The 18,796-nt window shown below is 42.3% G+C and overlaps 1 protein-coding gene across 3 annotated transcripts in view; it reads right to left on the bottom strand.

The window, feature by feature from the left end:
* LOC124407578 (probable serine/threonine-protein kinase DDB_G0267686) overlaps positions 1-14,630 on the bottom strand; it is a 29,759-nt gene extending 15,129 nt beyond the window's left edge. The window contains exons 1-3 of one of the 3 annotated variants that reach the window (XM_046883851.1): positions 14,381-14,630; positions 1,727-1,910; positions 595-865 (exon numbers count right to left, since the gene is read on the bottom strand). In XM_046883851.1, coding sequence (XP_046739807.1) covers positions 595-865; positions 1,727-1,909 — 454 coding nt within the window. In that variant the 5' untranslated portion in view covers position 1,910; positions 14,381-14,630. Of the gene's footprint in view, positions 1-594; positions 866-1,726; positions 1,911-10,626; positions 11,127-13,530 lie in introns of those variants that run through there. The other 2 variants (XM_046883850.1, XM_046883847.1) reach the window with 2 other exon arrangements.
* Positions 14,631-18,796: the final 4,166 nt, after the last annotated feature.

An 18,796-nucleotide genomic window follows, 5' to 3' on the forward strand; every position in this document is an offset into this window, starting at 1 on the left:
AAGAAACAACGCGATGTTTTTTAATTGCGGTTCAAATAACTTGGCTGAAATTTTTTTGGGTAGAATCCCCCTATTCTCCCCACCAGAGACTTTTTTTTTTTAGAGAACCTTTAAAATTGAATTCTGTAGAGTGAAACATGAACATAGAACTTTAGTAGAAAATTGATCAGTAACTCGTCTAAAAAATCAACATTTTCAGGAAAGTAGCTAACGGAAGTTGCAGCAGAGTTCTTATTTAGTCCTAGAACCGAAAGGTGAGATTTACCGAGTCTCCGTGACGGCACAACAACCTCCGGGTTGATTCGAGGCCGGAAGTAACAGTTTTCTCTAGCTCGTAGCTCTGTTCGCAAAGTTGATCGTCGGCTCGAGGAGGCGGTGGGTATATCAGCCATTGTGGCGTATACGCGTACAGTCAAAGGGTTACGGAACAACGAGGTCAGAGCGGCAGGCCGCAATCTGATTTTCTCGCGGTAGACGCATACATGTAAAAGACGTGGCTGCATGCCGCCTCGACCGTATCGAATTACTTACATATACATACATACATACATAATGCACAAGATGCAGACATACAAACGCGGAGGTCTTACTCACCGAGCATCTTGCTGAGGTCGGCGTTATGGAGGTCAGGATTTTCGTCGGCCAATTTCTTTCGCTCAACCTTCGCCCACACCATGAAAGCGTTCATGGGTCTCCGTATGCGCTGTTCCTTCAGGCTCCGTTGAGCGGAACTTCCCGGATGGCACATTTTCACCCCGGACTGCATCGAGGGAATACCCTGCTGATAGTCGAGTGGTGGTCCTGATGCCAGCCAGGACATATCCTCCAAGCGTTGCTGGGCCTGGCCACTCAGCATGCTCGGAATCTGCGCACGTTTGATAATCGCTCTAACGTTTGTTGTTTAAATAATATTTCTTTTTTCTTTCTTAAAGGTTAGCTGATCACCTTTGAAATTTGGTGTTCATCAGCCGGTGAAATCTTTTCAGATCTCACGAAATCTCGGCATCTGATGTGCAAGATCGAATCGACGAGTGCAGGGTAACCCATCGGGCAAGTGGTATCACCGCTCTTTTGTAATTCACAAAGAAGCGAGACTTTCGACATTAGACGAATATAGGCTCAACCGAATCTCATGTTAAATCGAATGGTTGTTACGAAATTCTTTTTCCCCTTGACTTAATAACCAATTTGTCCGAGAGCGAGATACGACGACGGAACTAAATCGTCCTTTGTCAATTTTATTGCACGACTCGGACCACGACGTATACCCATAGCTAGGTGTGTAGGTACCTACGGTTACGCAGCACCGATGTCATTTCTTTTTTCACAACCATCAATTTGTCACAGGTATAGCATGTCAATGTCTGTCCGCTTTATTGCCCCACCAGTGAGACTGTCCACCACCAACCCAGGAGTCTAGACTCTAGTGTGTAAAATAGCTCGAGTGTCCAACCACAGGCCCATAACGCTTTCGGCGCCCGTCTAAGGTCTACGGCAATTCGTCGTATTATACAATCCAAGGTTATAAACTAACCGAACAACAGACTTCTTACCAGCTTCGTCACTAACCGTGGCTCGAATAACCGTTTCAAATGCGACGCAAAGTCTCTTTCCTTACACGAAACTCGAAATTCCGTCGTATCGGGTACTATTTCGACAATAGAAACCGATATCCAAAGCATGAATCTACTCGCTTGAAACAACAAAAAATACAATAATACCGTACTGGTATTATCTGGGCGTCGACTGGCATCGGGCTCTCGCTGGCGTCTATTCCGGCGTCGATTTCGTAGGCCCTGGACGTCGGGGTGGCGTAGAGGGAAGAGTGAAGAGCCAGGAGACCCGAAGATCCTCCGTAGCTGCTAACAGGCGGAGGTGTCAATTCGCTCCTGTCGTAGTTGTCCAGCATGCTGAAACGGGAAAGAGAAGAGAAACCTCTGAGTGTATATCATCGATGATTTGCGAACGGTGTACAATGTGAATTGCGAGGACTCGAATCAGCTGATCGACGTAGACGTAACGACGACTCGAGTGACTGAACATGACGACTCGATACCGCAAGTGTATATTACAAATGTTCATTAACCGGATCGTCCGCCACGTCGAGTTGCACTGAAAATACTAGGGGAGGAATATCGGATGCGGCCGCAGTTTCCGCCGCTCCTTACCATTTTTCTTGTACCATGGAATTATACCGAGCGGAACGTAGGTACAGCATTGCCGAGTAAACACGAGTCCGTCAATCACCTTGGGCAAAACAGTTGATCGACATGAATGAACCGTCGAAGGCCGTCGAATGGCATTCCCACGATTGTCCTTACCTACCGCGTAATACGCCGGTTCGAGTACCAATGCGGTACAGCTCCAGAAATCGCACCCGCATCATTCGGCTCTTGGAGTGTGCGTCGAAACGGCCAAGTCGCACACATCTGCGAGCCCACACTCTGTAACTTCATATAATGGCTATTGTTTCGCTCTCCGTAGCGAGATGCTGATCCAGGGGTAAAAAACTCGTGGCATTTTCATTCAGTTAGGAGTTCAGTGACTGCAGGCTTTACTCTACACGATCAGCTGAACACTGCCGCTCGATCCTCGGAGTCAAACTCTCGACGGAGACGGACGCCCGGACGCCCTTCTCGATCGTCTACTTAGATCGGTTCGATCCTTTGGGCTAGCCGGAGTCTCTTGGCCAGTACGTGAGAACGCGATCGGGCGACTGATCGGTTACGGACTGGGTTTCTCAATCGGATAGGTTATCGGCTGATGACCGAGCTGATCATCGCCCCGAGGGTCGAGCGTCTATATATAAGGGATTTCTGGCGCCCCGGAAACCTCCGGAAATAAATCCGCAGTATATGAATCGAGGAGGGTGATCTAGATTTGAGGAGAAGAGTGCGCTTCAAAGCGGCGATTGTGAAAGGACCGAGAAAATCGGTGTGAAATCTCAGGGCGGAAGTCGGAACTGGGGCGCTATGAGATTGTAATCTAATCTAGCGCGGTCATAATCGTGCGTGTACCTTGACTATACCTTGCACGGCCCTTCCTTGGCGTTTCTCTAGATTTGGAAGCTACACGCGGGGTACAAAGTGATTAATTAATCTTAGCTCGCACCACATTTTCAACGAGACGTATTGTGCAGGGTTCATGCAGAACTTTTGCCCAGCGAGACCTTCTATTCCGATCGTGCAGAAGTACGTAGGATCAAATTTTGCTGTCAAAAACTGTGTTAGTAATGCTTGTTCTCCCCGATCTAATAAATTTTATGCGATGCACCGAGCATTTTCGCGAGCCTCTGTTTTTTTTTTTGCGAAAAAACTTACGGTGTGTTGATTTCTTACGCAGTATTCATCGGCCGATTGTTCTTGTTCTCCGTTATATCCGTGAGTATAAATACCACTGCGTTCAGTATCTTTTCACTAAAATCGCACAACAGTGCGATGCTAATTCACAAACGTGTACGTTAATCTAAAGTTTAACCTTACAATCACAAGACTCGAGTCACCACTGATAACACAATTTCGATTACAGTTTTTCCTGCCAAAGAAGCATTGAAGAATAAAACCCGAACCAGAATTACCGGGAATAATAAAACATTACGACACGACAGTTCGGTAATAATCAATCACTTCGTATTTCCTTGTTCCTTGCAAATATATTTCGAAATTCAACCATCAATAAATTGACATTTCGGGGTGAGGAAGTTGAAAGTAAATCCTTCGACTTGGTTCGTCGGTGGGTCGATATTTACAGGTAATAAAATTAATTTTTGACAATCGCCTCAAGACCCGGCGCGTTGTTCGCCACATGTAACTATCACCTAGCTACTTCATTTTGCTCTATAATACAAGTCAAGATTCACGCGCAATTCTAATATATCGCACGTGCCGTATACTTAAGTATTATGTGCACACTGTTCGGGTGGTAAGCTTCTGCCGTACAGTGAAACTTCAATGGTGTAATACCCACTATAATTCGAGTGGCCTGAACGGCACGGTACTGAAAGAAAAGTGAATATCCGAGTGTGGATTGACCGCTTCGTCGACTCACTCACGAAACACCATGTCTATTACGATGATTTATATGCGATAAGATAATGAAAAAAAAACCACAAAGAAAAGACACAGGACAAGGGAGAGATATAGAGAGAGAGAGAAAGAATTTTATTCAAGGAAAGTCGGTACACCGATGCATGAGAAAGAAGGCAGAGATAGAAAGAGGGCTGCACGCGTGTGATGGTGTTGTAATAAAATAGTGTTTGTCATCCTTGAGGATTTGATGACGTGTTCCTTAAGCATCCGTGTAAGTACATTCGCGTAGGTGCTCGTGGTGCCACGATTCTCTTCGCCGTCGCCATATTTTTCTTTACACCCTCGGCTAACGGGAGATCGGCTCTTCCGCTGTGATTAAAATCCAACGGATATACGACGGTCCGTAGTGTTTATTGTGAGCGTGTGTCGGAGCGTCGAATTTTCGCCTTGCCGCCATGATGTATAAGGTATATATATATATATGACGCGTAATACCTTTGCGACACCGTTTGAGAGGCTGATTTACAAGGTGGCAAAACTCAGCCACGACTTGTAACATTTGTATATATATATATATATATATATATATATATGTGTGTGTGTGAATAGATACGCGGCGTTTCGCAATTGGCTGGTATATGCGCGCGAGCCTGCCTCTCAGCACGCCAAAAATGAATTTTCAATCACTCGAAATCCATGACTACTGCTGCAGGATTACCAGGAGATTAACTCTACGCGTATTGACAGTCTGTCATAAATATACATACAAAGGGTATCCGCGTTAAAAAAAAAATATCGCGAGATTATCTTCGAATCAATTTTTCAATCTGCGGTATTTGCTTCATGTTCTCTTGAAGCTCGTAATTGAAATAAGAAAAGGACATATCTATATGTATATACACGTATGTACAATCATGCATTTATATATATTATATAAATATATATACATATGTGCATGCGTACAGCTGAATGGACTGTCATTTTATAAGGCCTGATTAAACTTTTAAATTGAAACCCGCGCAATGTTTGGTTAGTAAGCGGAAGCTCCGACCTCAACGATTCACCTCTGCACTACTAATGCTTTGCCGTTTGAGATTTCAGATTAAAAGACGCATCCTCGTACCGTTTATAGATTTTCGGTTTTAATTTGTATCTTAATTGAGCGATATGCCTATGCTCACAGGTATAAGCTTCTCCAGCAAAAGGCTGGGCTATTGTTTGTCGTTACTTGCGAATGTTCTCTGCTTTGGTGCTTATACCACTGAAAAACCAAAAAACTCTGTTTCAAGTCGAGTAAGGGAAAATGTAAATTTGATAATTTGTGTAAAAATGATTAACCTATAACGGTTGCATTATATTATCGAGTAATTGTTCAACAGCTGTGACGAAATAATGTATAACTACTATTATTATTACGCTCTTACCGCAATTGCGGCTTGACGCTGATCGGCAGACGCTTTATTCATGATATACGTTTCAGAAATAAATTTTATTTTCTAATGGAATGTAAAGGCAGGGTCAAACGTATGATTTTTTAGTCTTCGATTATTTAGAATGACCAATTGCCTCGGTCGACGAACGCTGCAAATATAGACCCGACCAAAATTCCGTTTAGACATGATGTGGAATTTTCGAGTTAGCGAACCGACAATAGTCGTAAATAATTGAAATCTAATTTCGATGTATAATGACTCTGTAATTTTACGTATTTGAATATCGTCAGTAATCAGAAGAAAATCGAGCGGTGTGGCGAAGATTAAAGGTGCTGAAATTTGCATCACCGTAATGTTTTAGATAGTTTTTGCGTGGTCAGCGATGTCACTTCGGCGTTGGAGACAAAATATAAGAACAAGCAAACGCATCGACAGCAAGCACCAACCGCAACATGGCGGCTGCGGTCCTGGAAGACTGTAGAATCAGGAATGGAAAGCTGTTGGTTTAACTCTATATTGCTGCTGTTAAGAAGCGTGCGGTTTTGAACATTTTCACAGTAAACAAAGCTCGCCTATTGCACCGGGTGAGAAAACCATGAATACCGCATCAGTTTTACCATCGAACAACGGTCAAAACAAAAACTGCCGAGAGTTTTAACAAACGAAAATACTCGGGTGTAAGGAAAAAGGTGAAAACTTTCGGAAGCTGCTCATGGGCGTGGCTAATTAACATGGCGTTGAAAGCAGAAGGATCAACTGATCGTTTAGAGCGAATTACGCGAATATCAGAGCACCAAAATCTTCGTGCAAGCTGCTGGGCTTCTATTTTGTTACCTTGAGGCGAAGGGTAGTGAAAAGCAGGATGAAAAATGACTTTTATAATTAAATATGACTCTCTTGGTAAGGTAGGTATGCTTTTTGCCACCAGAGGGCGCCTCGTGATACGTCGAATCCTGTTCAAAGTGCAACGTCGAGCCGACAATGGTTAGACTGAAACGCGGTTGTAAGTATTCCGTGAAGCAAACCAGTCTATGTAATGCAAATTTTCAGCCGCTTCCTTCTCCGGTATTCGTATTGACATTGCGTTCAAACACGCGGGTCGTTAAACAGGAGGATTTTCTAGCCATTATATTGTGATTCACAATCGCGGTTTCGCCAGTCACCGAATTAAAGAGCTGCATCGCCACGGCGTCGTCGCGATGAGGTTTTTTTCTCGGTATAATATAGACGGGGCCTCGAATTCCAACTGTTAAAACCCGACGGCGAAATGTCGTCTGATTTCGCCTTTGGAATTTTAATATTCAACCTTCTACCGTACGGAATCGTTCACTTATTGCGGGAACGGACTGTAGACCACCTCGTCGATTGAATTATAGACCTATCACGTAGCTGCACTTCTTACACACGGTCTGTTCGTAATGAAATTATTTCCACTCCACGCCTCTGACCCTCCTTAACAGTGATTAATACCCTTTTTTGTCAGTCCTTTTAACGAAGAACGAACTACCACGAGTAAAAAAACTTGTGTTTTCAACCGTAGGGCGCGAATTTATCGATGAGCAGAGGATTGAAATTTGAAACAGGAGGCGTCAGAATTGCAGGACGTTTATACTTCGGATTCAATTTGAGCTGGAATAACACTTCTATGGAAATTGAGTTTGAAGCGGTGTCGAATGATTTTCTAAAGAATTTCAAGCGGCAATATTGTCAATAAGCAGCAGCTCGTCTTTTATTCCCGGTTCGAGTAGGAGATACCGAGAATCAGCTTGTCGCAAACTTAGCCGAGGTGCACTGCGCGTGGTTCGAGGAATTATTGATTCCTTGCGGATAATATAATCGATGTTTTGAAATTGAGCCGGCAACGTTTCTCGCGACTGGAGGCGCAAGCCGCGAGGCTCGTTCAAAATTCATCACCCACAGCAAATGCTAATTTTCACGCTAATATCAAGCGTTAGAGTCGCACTTAAGGAGACGCTTTTACCCGGAGGAAGCAAACGGTTCGTTCTTTCGGCTGCAGACTCGGCGAGAGAATTTAAAAAGGCTGTAAGTGCCATTTTTTTCCATTTTTTAAATCTTCTAATTCTTCTCTTCAATTATCGCTTGATGAGAATAGGATCGCGTTAATTGGCTCGCGACGTAGGCGAGCCGTCAATTCACATCAATCGACCAAATCCCCAATCATCCATCCCATCACGCGTCGTTGTTTCGTTCCGATACTTTCACACATTTTTTCCGAACCAGAAATCGCAAAGTAATTCCTGCACAACGAACTCCTCGAGTTCTCTTAGACGGAGAAAAAGCTTGGACTGATTATATCAGTCAAAAATTCGCGTAGCCGTGACACGAAATTGCAGAATGCAATTTCGAATATGAATTTAGGTTACGAAGGTGCGGTATGGAATTACCGGTCTGTGTATACGAACTGTTCTTGTTCCGTGCGACGGCCGTGGTCACCGGATGGAACAGACCGGAACATTTCTAATGAAGACAATTTTCGTCGGATGTGTGCGCGACGTGCACGGAGACGAAATCGCTTTTTAAACAATACCGCGGGGTTTCGGGCAGGAATCAGGAGGTCAAGTTGAGCTTGGTAATAATACCTAAGCCGACACCTCTGGAAGTTTTAAAAAACGGACGTGTTTACGGTAGAACAAAATTTTCCCATTGCCCAGACGCATGATGATTAAATTGTTTTTGAAATAACTGCTTCATTATATTGCTTATCGGTCTGCCTGTTTACGTTATTTTTTACTGTGTTCAGCAGCGTTGAATATGTTCATAGGTGAATTCGAAATGATGCATTTGCATCGCATCAAAAGTCTGTAATCCAGTCAGCAAATGAAATTGACAGCTATTCTTGTGAAATTGGCAATAATTTGGTGTAGAAAAACTCTTCATTTCTTTCTCGATCCAGAAGTTTTACTATACTTATTGTATATGACTTTGCATACGGCCATTGATAGGTGTTTACTACTTACAAACGATCTGAACTTACGTGGTATAACACATTGTGATTATATCCACTCTCAAACAAGTTTACGAAACAAAAGAAACTTTTTCACAATATGAATTATTAATAATTTTGAAGATCGTTACGTGTCGTTGCGGTTTCAAAACGTACAGCAATGGTTGCTAGAATTTCTTCTCCATGCCATATATCATGTTCTGAATGTTGAAAACACTTGTACGTAAGAAAAATTAATAGTCACAAACAATCACTCGTGTGCCAGAGCTTAGCTAGTGCGAGTTGACGTAAAATATTTCGATTGGAAAAAACTTCTCCGTGTATTCCGCTGTTTTCAACTTTCTGAATTGACAATTCGATTATACAACCCAGCAGGTATTATTGAGAAATGAAATCTTCGCGAAGAGCACCAGGATCGAGATAGCGAGAGGCTACGTAACGCGAAGAAAACTTCAACCCCCGCACAAACAACGCCCATGCAGCGCCCTGCGATTGCCGATTACGCTTTAACCGAAGTCGAAAGCTCGACGCCGGTATCCTAGACCCGCCCCTCCAATTTGCCTTGAGATCATCTCCGTTAATCGGTGAACTAATAACAGGATTATAGCTTACCCTCCGTATCGTATATACTTATCCCTAATTCGCTGTGTTGTTATTAATATGTATCCACTGATACCTGAAGCCACGCAACTCTAGCCGTGATAACTTCTCGAACGACGTTAACCTTTTTTGACCTAATCCTTACTATTCTCGATGAAAAATGGACGAATCCTCGTCCGTTGTCTCTTCAAATTTCGAGCTGGAAAATCGTAGGCTTGCGATACTCTCTAAATGTTGAATGCAAATTTTTACACCCTGATTAATACATTGCGGGGAAAGCGTGGTTTTCACGTTATAAATGATAAAGTGAGGAAACGTTTCGGTAATTATTTATCAAGTAGCCTCGCAGACACGAAGATTAATCAATCAAAGTCACGAAAGTGAAACGGCAAGTGATTTTCAAATTCATCATCCCAACTTGATACGCGATTTCTCAACGTCCCTTCGCAGGATTTAATATCGATTTAAAGTTTTAATGATAAAAAAACCAATCCAAGTGAAATAGTGACGTCGTACCTTTCAACGAAATTTTTTAGTCTAATTGTAAAACAACTTCGTCGATCGACCGTCTGTAGGAGCCTGTTCATGCGGGCATTTATCGAGGCAGCGGTAATTATTCTCGTAATTGATATTCATAACAAAAACGTGACACGCGGCTCGAGTGCGTATGGAAATATATTTCGAGTCAGCGTCTGGCTCTCGCTCGCCGAGACCGTTCTCCAAAATGGCGGTGCGCTTCGTCCCTGGACGCGGCGTTGAAATTTCCTTGAATCATCTCGTATAAGGATTCGATTGAAATTAGAAAGTGATAATTTAATCGACGGGTACATTCCTGATTAATTCAACGCTCCTGCATCATCACTAGCAGCGACTCTAAATGCATATACACATATATATATATATACACGTGACAACATATAAATGGGACGAAAGCACAATGACATTACAATTTGGTAATCAAGTTCGATTTCTCTTGACATCGAAATCCTTCTTCGGTAAAAATTTAAGGTCACTCGCGACAATTGTCGTCGGCTGACCGGACCGACGGTCCAACGAAATTCTGCAAATGCACAGGCAGACATGCACCAAAGAAAGAGAGAGAGAGAGAGTGAGAGAGAGAGAAAAAGAGAGGGAGAGTACCGCTCAAGGATCGTCCGAGTTACCATAATTCAACGATAACTCAATTCAGTTTGTACACATTAAGATGTACGAGCAACAATCAGACGAGAGTCGTCCGAGCTTTTAGATCATCTATAATAAATTATGGCGGGAAGTTTCACGGTGACTGTGATCTGATTGTTAATTATGGTATTTCGTCGACAACGCAACTGAATATATGCTGTATGAAGCCGTCTCTATACCCATGAAAATTGGAGGCTCGCGATAATTCCAATTCATTTTATAATAAGTACGTGCCAGGAATTGGTTTTTCATTTGAATCGATCCCGGTGAGAATAATCTCGCAAATACTGAGTGGCCTGAAACATTCAACAGTCTACTTGAAACTTTAGTCTGGAAATCTAGGGGGCAGTTTACTGTTGGAATAATTGTTGGCCGTTTAACCCGATGCGCATTATTTAGGCAATTAAATGTCTCTTACGTGTAGTGCGTGTAAGAAGGGCTGGCCTGTTCGAGGTGCGTCGAGACGGGTGCGCCCACAATGGCGGCCGCGGCGTCTCTAGCTGTCGAAGAATTTTGGACGGCGGGGACAGCTTGATGGTAGCGCTGGCACATTTCGGCCAAATTCCACCCATGGGCATCCATATATTAAGACTGCTTCGCTTTTCTTTGACGTACCATCCATTTCACAAGTTTATACACTTTTTTATTACAATATCGTTTTTGTCCTCATCGCTGCTGCACTTATTATTATATATAAACTGTGTCATTTCACGGCGCGAATCGCGCCCGCGCCACTGGATTCGCTCTTTGGTTATTACAGGCGGTGATTAAGGACTGCGAGTTTTGGATCGCACGAGCGATTAATACTTCGTGACAAAATATCACTGCCAAATAGTTTACAACATCGAGTCGTGATTTTTGCTCACTGAAACTTCACCTGAGTTGTCCTGAGTAAAACACACATATCACTCTTCCAAATTTCTTCCTTTCATTCGAGTACGTTTTGGTATTGCTTTAACGGTGATCGATTTTGTTTACCTGTGAAATAATTAATATACGTTTAAATTTATCGTCGATTTAGGTTTAAGATCGAACCTTTCACTGTCTAATAACAACACGTGCTGTACCAATTTTCACTGATAAACATTCAACGGTTTTTATTTCGATCTCAAAAAAGTCATTGGACTAGCATCGTTTTCCTGGTTGGATTCAGTAGTAAACATTTGTTGTTGGCGCCTTGGAATAATAATCACTATCCCGTCCGCAGAAGCCAATTAAGCACACGCATAGCAGCCGAACAAAAATCGTCGATCAAATCTATACAACGCGTAGATACACGAGCAGCTGCCGTAAAATATTGATCAATCGTTATATCACGAATAGAAAGCTTGCAAACCCAAAGGAACAAAACAAGAAGAAGAAAACTTGCCCACCCAGACTAGAAGCTATAATCATTGCGTTATCTACTCCGTACGATGGTCGAAAAAATGCGAAATACCTACGTTTGAATTTAAACGTCGCGACGCGATTATATATTCGGACTTATTGTGTGCATTCCCAGTTGAATTTGCGAGAATTTTTATAACACCGTACCGACGTTACAATAATGGCTTCGCTTATACAGAGCGACCGTTTGGCGAAATTTTATCCTTGCTTATTTTTCAACTCTCAATTTATTTAGTCACTGGTCAAAGTTACGCGACACCCAAGCATTCCTCACGACGTGCTTTAGCTCATCCTTTCTCGTCGCCGCGTCATCCACGAAGGTGGCTCGATAACGATGTTGGCCATCACGTATCGATCTGATATTATCGTTGTATCATTCGTTTATGAATGCGTGTTGCGTTATGCGAATCGGCATAATTTAGAGTGGTGTGAACCTTACGTGCACCCACCATCGTGCTTCTAACCACGGATTTTTACATCGCCGGTCTTGATGCGGCGAGTTGGAAACTTTTGCGCGTCGCTTTTGTACCGCAGATGAATCTGCATCACGCGTACGTACCTACGTTATTCTTGCGAATACCGTATTACGTAATAGAGGTGTAGGTGTATGAGGTGTATCTCGGCAGGAGTATCGTATCGCATTGCCACGTTCAGGCTGCTTCGAGCTTAGCACTGCCACGGTTGAAGGTGGACGGCTGTTTTTTTACCTCAACAATAATATAAATCGGTATGCAACCGTTGTAAATTTACAGAGCTCCGTCTCGTCTGTTTCGTACAACTGTTTGCAACGCCTTTGCGGATTCAAACTTCGGTTAGACGAACAATTTCTATTCGCGGTGGAGCTATTCAAATTCGGTTATTTTAGTTTTTGATTTTCAATGAAACGACGTTCGTTCGAAAGAAAAATGATCTCTCGTCGTATGTAAATCGCGGATCGATTTACCGATCAACTTTTCAACCGGTAACGGCGAAGCACATATTGTGTGCCATGCCTGCTTGCAGACAGAATGATAAAGACGAGATGTTTTCCTCACGACCGTCGCAGCATTTCTTTTTAACGTGACAAAAACAGGCTCATAACTTTTGTATATGACGTTAATCGAGCGTTTAACCATTCGCGTACTTTTGAAAATAAAAAGATTCATTTCCTTCAACAGCCAGACAATGAAAAAGTAATAAATGGAATAAATAAGAAGAGAAGAACTACGTCTGCAGCCGATTTTTATAGCTAGTGTGACTCGGTACGGTAAAGCGGATGTTATCTCGAAGAGATTTACAACGGCTGCAAAGGTAAGTATGGCGAAATTTCGCAAACCGATTTTGCCGCTTGTTCTGCACTACCGCGAGCCGCGTTCAGTGTCTTGATTATTAATTATCGCTCGGACAACAGCGACGAAGGCTTGAAGTACGGGTAATTATTAGTTTACAATTAGAAATCAATCGTCGGGGCTGAATTTATTGGAAAGTGTAACCGACAAAGGACTTGGCAGATTTGGCTCCGTCGAAAGAACAAGGCCTTCGGAGTTCCCGAGTTACTCGATCTGTACTAGATTTTCGATTTCTCGTACAGAGATCGGCATTGTTTCGACTCTTCTAAATGAGTCACGTATTGCTATACTCTGTCCGGGTACTGTATACACTCTGTGGTGACGCTGGGTTCCCTTAAACTGGGTCGCATTACCGATTTCGTGCGGTTTTCGTTTTGCTTTGTTTTTCTTTTCAACATTTGTTTCTTTTTTTCTGTTTTTTTTTTGTTTCTTACTTTTTTCCCCGCTCGTTCGATCGCGGGCCTTATCGCCGTCGCCAGCGATCGAAATCGATCGAGGGCAAAGGATATATCTAATAATTGGAACCACAGCCCGGTCAGGGGCACCGATTTTACTCAATCGGACACAGTTATAGTTATACACATCTCTAGCGAATGGTTAAAACTTACTTGAGATATTTGTCTCTGAAAGAATATTGCTTGATATCACTTTATTTTAAAGAATTTTCCAACGTATCGCTCTGCCTCTTAATCAATATTTTACTTCATCACCACGTATAAATATTATATAAAATTAAGGGGCCGTCAAGAAGCCGAGATCTGTTTATATTACGTACTTGATTGAAATACGAAATAAGCGTCACACTATCATTCTGTAGACAATAATCAGTTAGATCGCACTCGTATACCCTACGGATTTAGGTTTATACCGAACGCGTGATTTAGGCAGTTGTGTTTAATTGAACGATCTTTATAGCAAACAATTTACAATTCGCAGTTGTATTATAGGTATGCATATGTAATACAGAGCGCCGCGGCGCGCGGCGTACAACAGTTTAATATATGTACCAAGAGTTCCGCTGCTCTACCTTGACGAGTCAACGCTATATGTCTCAGTCCCGGTTGCGCACCTTTCAAAAACGTCACACACCTCGGTACATAAATTCGCCTTGAGTTTTAGCGCGGGCTGTCGAACCAAAAAACCGTGGCTCCAATTCCGGCTCGTGGTATCCCAGCAGACGACCGATTGCAGAAGAATATGAATATACCGTGCCGATTTCTCGAAGAACGCGGTTTTAAATTGTTTAAACTTCTGCAGAAATATCGGTCCCTTGTGCAACGCCCATCAGCAGCGCAAGCTACGAGGCGCGTGGGAGTGTGACATAACAATGGATCGATCGGCAATCGGTAATCGGCGATCGGCGAATCGGCACCACACTGCTGCAATCTATACTTATTATACGTATAGTTATATTTATCTACTCGTATATAGGTATTTACGTAAAATTTCAACACCAACCGACACTCCGCTCCCCACAAACGATCGGCCGATCGGCGGCCGGATCTTTTAGCAGCCGAATTATATTCTTCTTCTTCTTCTTCGCGGTTTTACTGACGGAAATATACTGCTGTCACCGGTTTGCGACCGATAACGTGCGCTGCTGTCCGGCTGGCTCTGTGCTTCGTGGTGCACGACTTGAACCGACTGAACGCTGAGCGAGGACCGTCGACTCCCAGGTGAGCGGGAGGCATGAGCGTCGATGACTCGTGTCTCGGGATCGGCAAACCGTCGACTGCACTGCCGTGCGGGCGGGACCCCGGGGCCCGTGGGCCCCGTCTCGCCGCGCCGCGCAGCGCAGCTACAGTCCGCGCACAAGGAGAACGCACCTGGCCATTCCGCCTAGGGGAAGCCTCACCTCTGACCCTTGTCCTCGCAATATCGGCTTGGCACGATGGGTCAGCCCTTCGCAGATTTGCCCCCCTTCCTCCCTCTGCGACCTCACGTTTGACGAGAATCGGCTGAACGCCTGGTTCATTCGTGCGATAGTTATGCACCGAGTGACCGACTGATCAGCGATCGGTGCTGGAGAAAACTTTTCAACTCTTACTGGTCTCAATACTATTCGCACCGAATTTCGGAGTATTCTGCTATTTATCGTGATACCGATCCAGCTGTGAAAATCGGAGATGATGGTTCTTCCTCGACGAGCTGTCACGAATTTCCTCACTATTACAATTGGCGTATTGAGTTCTCGCGTTAAATTTCTAGCTTTGTGTTTTCCTTGTTTTCATCATTTTCTCATCAATGTTCAATTGCATTTATTTTCAAGAGCCGTAATTATTATACTAGGGATAACGATATTCAGTACATTTGATTACTATCAAATCAACTATATTAGATGGTGTTTCTACCAGCAATACACAAATCGCAATTTTTTTAATTTTACTTTGCTCCGCGTGGAAAGAATTCCGTACTACGTTTCTTTTGCGGAAGACTAAGAATTAATTTTCAATAAAACAGATCCTTGCTTTTGCAGAATAGACATCTGAGAAGCACGTAAATATTTTCATTTTGCACGACGAGGTTGCGAAAATTTGTTACAACTGATTGATAGATCCTCAATTCTTGAAGCTTGGTGTACTTATCTTTGTCTTCTGTTTCGCTTTAGCGAATTTTTTCTTTATTCCTTCGAGAAATTTTACTGCCGCTTTTTATAAATAACATTCATTATTTTCATCCAAACGCATGCGATAAACTGGTTGAGCAGCATCACGTATTAGAAAGTGTATCCTTACCCGCTGTAAGCATGTGGGGTTAAAAATTATTATTAAACTCAGATTTTCAAGCTAATCGAAAATGCAAAACAAATAAATCTTGCAGTCACATTGGGATGGAAATTATAACATTCATTCTCAAAATTCCATCACCATTCAGATTTCGAATTCCAATAAAGTTAGAGGCCTGCTTTTTCCGTACAAAAAAAAAAAATAATAAAAAATACCGACAGTTTCAAAAGTATTTCTCCAATTTTCACATAGTTTTTTCTCCATAATCGAATAATTTCAAAGTACAGCCAAATCCAAAGTAGCAATTCAATTACTACAAATTATCAGGAATTATATTCGAACACTGAAAACAATCTCTTCGGTTTGAAATGAACTGTCAATGAGACTTATATATGATACATATAATAAATTTAACCGTCGAAACATGAATTTGTTTTCAAATAATCAATTAATCGATTCCTCACTCGCGTAAAAACTCGAACGTGCTTTCGCACACCGGTTTGCATCGGCGACTAACGCAGAAACTAAGCGACCTCAGAGTATTGCTAGGTCTTCTGATAACGCTAGTCGTCACGTTACAAGCACGTAAGGTTAACTTGCCAGTCATTAACGTGATATACTATACTTTACATCTGTACTCGGATTATAAGTACGCAGGCATGTAGCTGCAATGAAAAATCAAAGAATATGACTGCCTGGAGTCGACAAAATAGAAATAAGTTCAACGATGACGTCATCTTTTCAGAATTTCCATGGGACCAAAGCTCAATTTTCTTATCTAAATGGTGATTCAGGGTATTGAAATATGTTTAGACTCTATACTATTATCTATTTACTTCGCGTATTACATGCATCGTCAGTGAACAGGAATGGTTAGGTTTATTCTAAGCCAACTTTGGTAGAAATTAAGCCTCTGGTGTCGATAAGTTGTTACATTATTTTAATGATTATTTTCCTGATCACTTTCAGCAAAATGCCGTAATATTAGCCCGAAATTTTCAAGTTTGTAATAACGAAACAAGATCTTACGCTTTCCGAATAAATTTTATGGTGAATCGTCAATACCTTGATCAGCATTAAAGTATTGAATAATTGCTTGAAAATCCAAACGCTAGTCATTTCTTTTTTTCAAACTTGGCTTGTACCACGATTTCAAATATTTACCACATCAGTTCTTATTTTTCGGCGCGAGTGTCGTTGTTAGAGCACAAAGGTTAAGGAGATGTCGGAGCTCCGTCAAATACGGTAAATCCTTTGTCAAAATTCTCATTTTTTTCGAGTAAGCAATCCCTTCATATTTTCACAAATGATACGGCGTAAGATTGTGCTTGTGGGTCGACTTAAGAAAAATTTGTTCATCATTTTTAGCCAGCCATGTAAACGGCCTCAATTGTTTTTGGCACTAAAAATCCATTCAAATATTAACTTTATCTCAAGAATATCGTCTACAGTAAATATGAAGGAAACTTTTGACCACTCAATTGTTTGAATTCATCAAAATTTACAGCAATTATTCGTGATCAAGTATTCATTTTCATGTAATGGATATGGCAAAAAATGGATCAAGTGATGGCCACATCCAATGCTAATGTGGCCAAAAATGGTACATTTTATACCCTACGTCTCACCCCTAAAATTCGTTTTATTTGGAGGCCGCAATTATGTTCGAATCGTAAAAAGGTTTAGTTTCACAGTTTGAGTCACGCAAGAGACGAAATCTTAGAATTAATTTACGTGCAAATGCGAGTGAAAATCGTTAATTTGAGTACCTGTAGTGTTGACTTCGGAATAAAAGCTAAATATCGAACCCTGGATTTCCAGAAAATATCCACGCAGAAGGCAAGAAAAAGGAATTCTATATTACATCGTTGTTTTCATATCAGACAGGAATAGTTATTCTTTGAAAAATTCTCGTTAGTATATTTGCTCACCTGTTTTAAGTACAGGTGTAGCTGAACCGAATCCAACGTAATCGTTCAATGATGTAAATCCATCGAGAAAAATTTGTAATTGTGACAACTACACAGACCATAAACAGTTTGATTTTCCCCATAACTGAAAAGTAGAGTCCTAGGTAAAGAATGAAAGTAAATTTTGTAGCTGGAGCCAAAAAATTAGTAAGTCTTACTATTCTTGTAGATTATGGTTACTAGTAATCTGTTTCCATGTAACTATCGCGATGACTTGATGTTGGTGCAAGAATAAATTGATGATGAGGTCTTATTCAACTGAAAAAATGTAGTGAACTAAACAAACAGATTTAATGTTGCGATAACGAAAAAATTTAGTGCATATAGTGACAACCATAATAGCACCAAATAGCTACACTTGTACCGGATTTTATTGTAATTTAAACAATAATTAACTGATCATACTGTAATGGTATCCATTTTACAACAATTTTCTACTAACTGTATAATAAACGGAACTTTTCTCAGTGGATAATCGCTGTCGATGATGGATTTCCTCAACTCATCATCTCGATTCGTGTGGCAAGTACCTGGGTACCTGGTCTTTAGGGAAATGCAGATGCAGCTGAAGCTGGTCAGACTTAGCATTCAAACCAGCCATTTCGGTTAAAACAAAGCAGCCGTCAAGCCATGCCGAATTATCCTACTTACAACAAGTGTATTGCATTTGGCTTCTGACTTTGGCCGCGAGAGCATCACCTTCATGGGATCTAAGGGAGGAAAATAAGGGATCTGCATGGACCAGCAAAGCTTCGCGTTCTGTCGAGCGGTGTTTCGCGGATAGAATCGAGATGAGAGGAGGCCCCGGGTCCGGTGGCGAGCTGAGGACCGGTACCCGCGTGCCTATCCGCGGCTGAGGCCTCCTCACCTGTGCGGCGAACGCTTCGAGAGAACCGGGAACGCGGACTCCGGGGGACGCCGTCCCCTCGCCTCGGTTAGGGACCAATCCGCGCTGCGTGAAGGCGGAACTGTACAGCCCTCGTATGCCCGTATTTATTATTCAGTTTGCAAATACGTGGCAAAAATTATCTTCTCTGAGAGTTGGTAAGAGAGAGAGCGAAAGATAGGGGGGGGGGGGGGGGGGGGGGCGGAGAGGAGGGAGATAAAGAGATAAGTCGAGGAACAGAGTGAGTGAGAGAAAGAAAGAGAGATGGAGAGAGAGATAGAGAGAGACCCCC

Source organism: Diprion similis, chromosome 6 (genome assembly GCF_021155765.1).
Source record: "Diprion similis isolate iyDipSimi1 chromosome 6, iyDipSimi1.1, whole genome shotgun sequence".
Classification (NCBI taxonomy): Eukaryota; Metazoa; Arthropoda; class Insecta; order Hymenoptera; family Diprionidae; genus Diprion; species Diprion similis.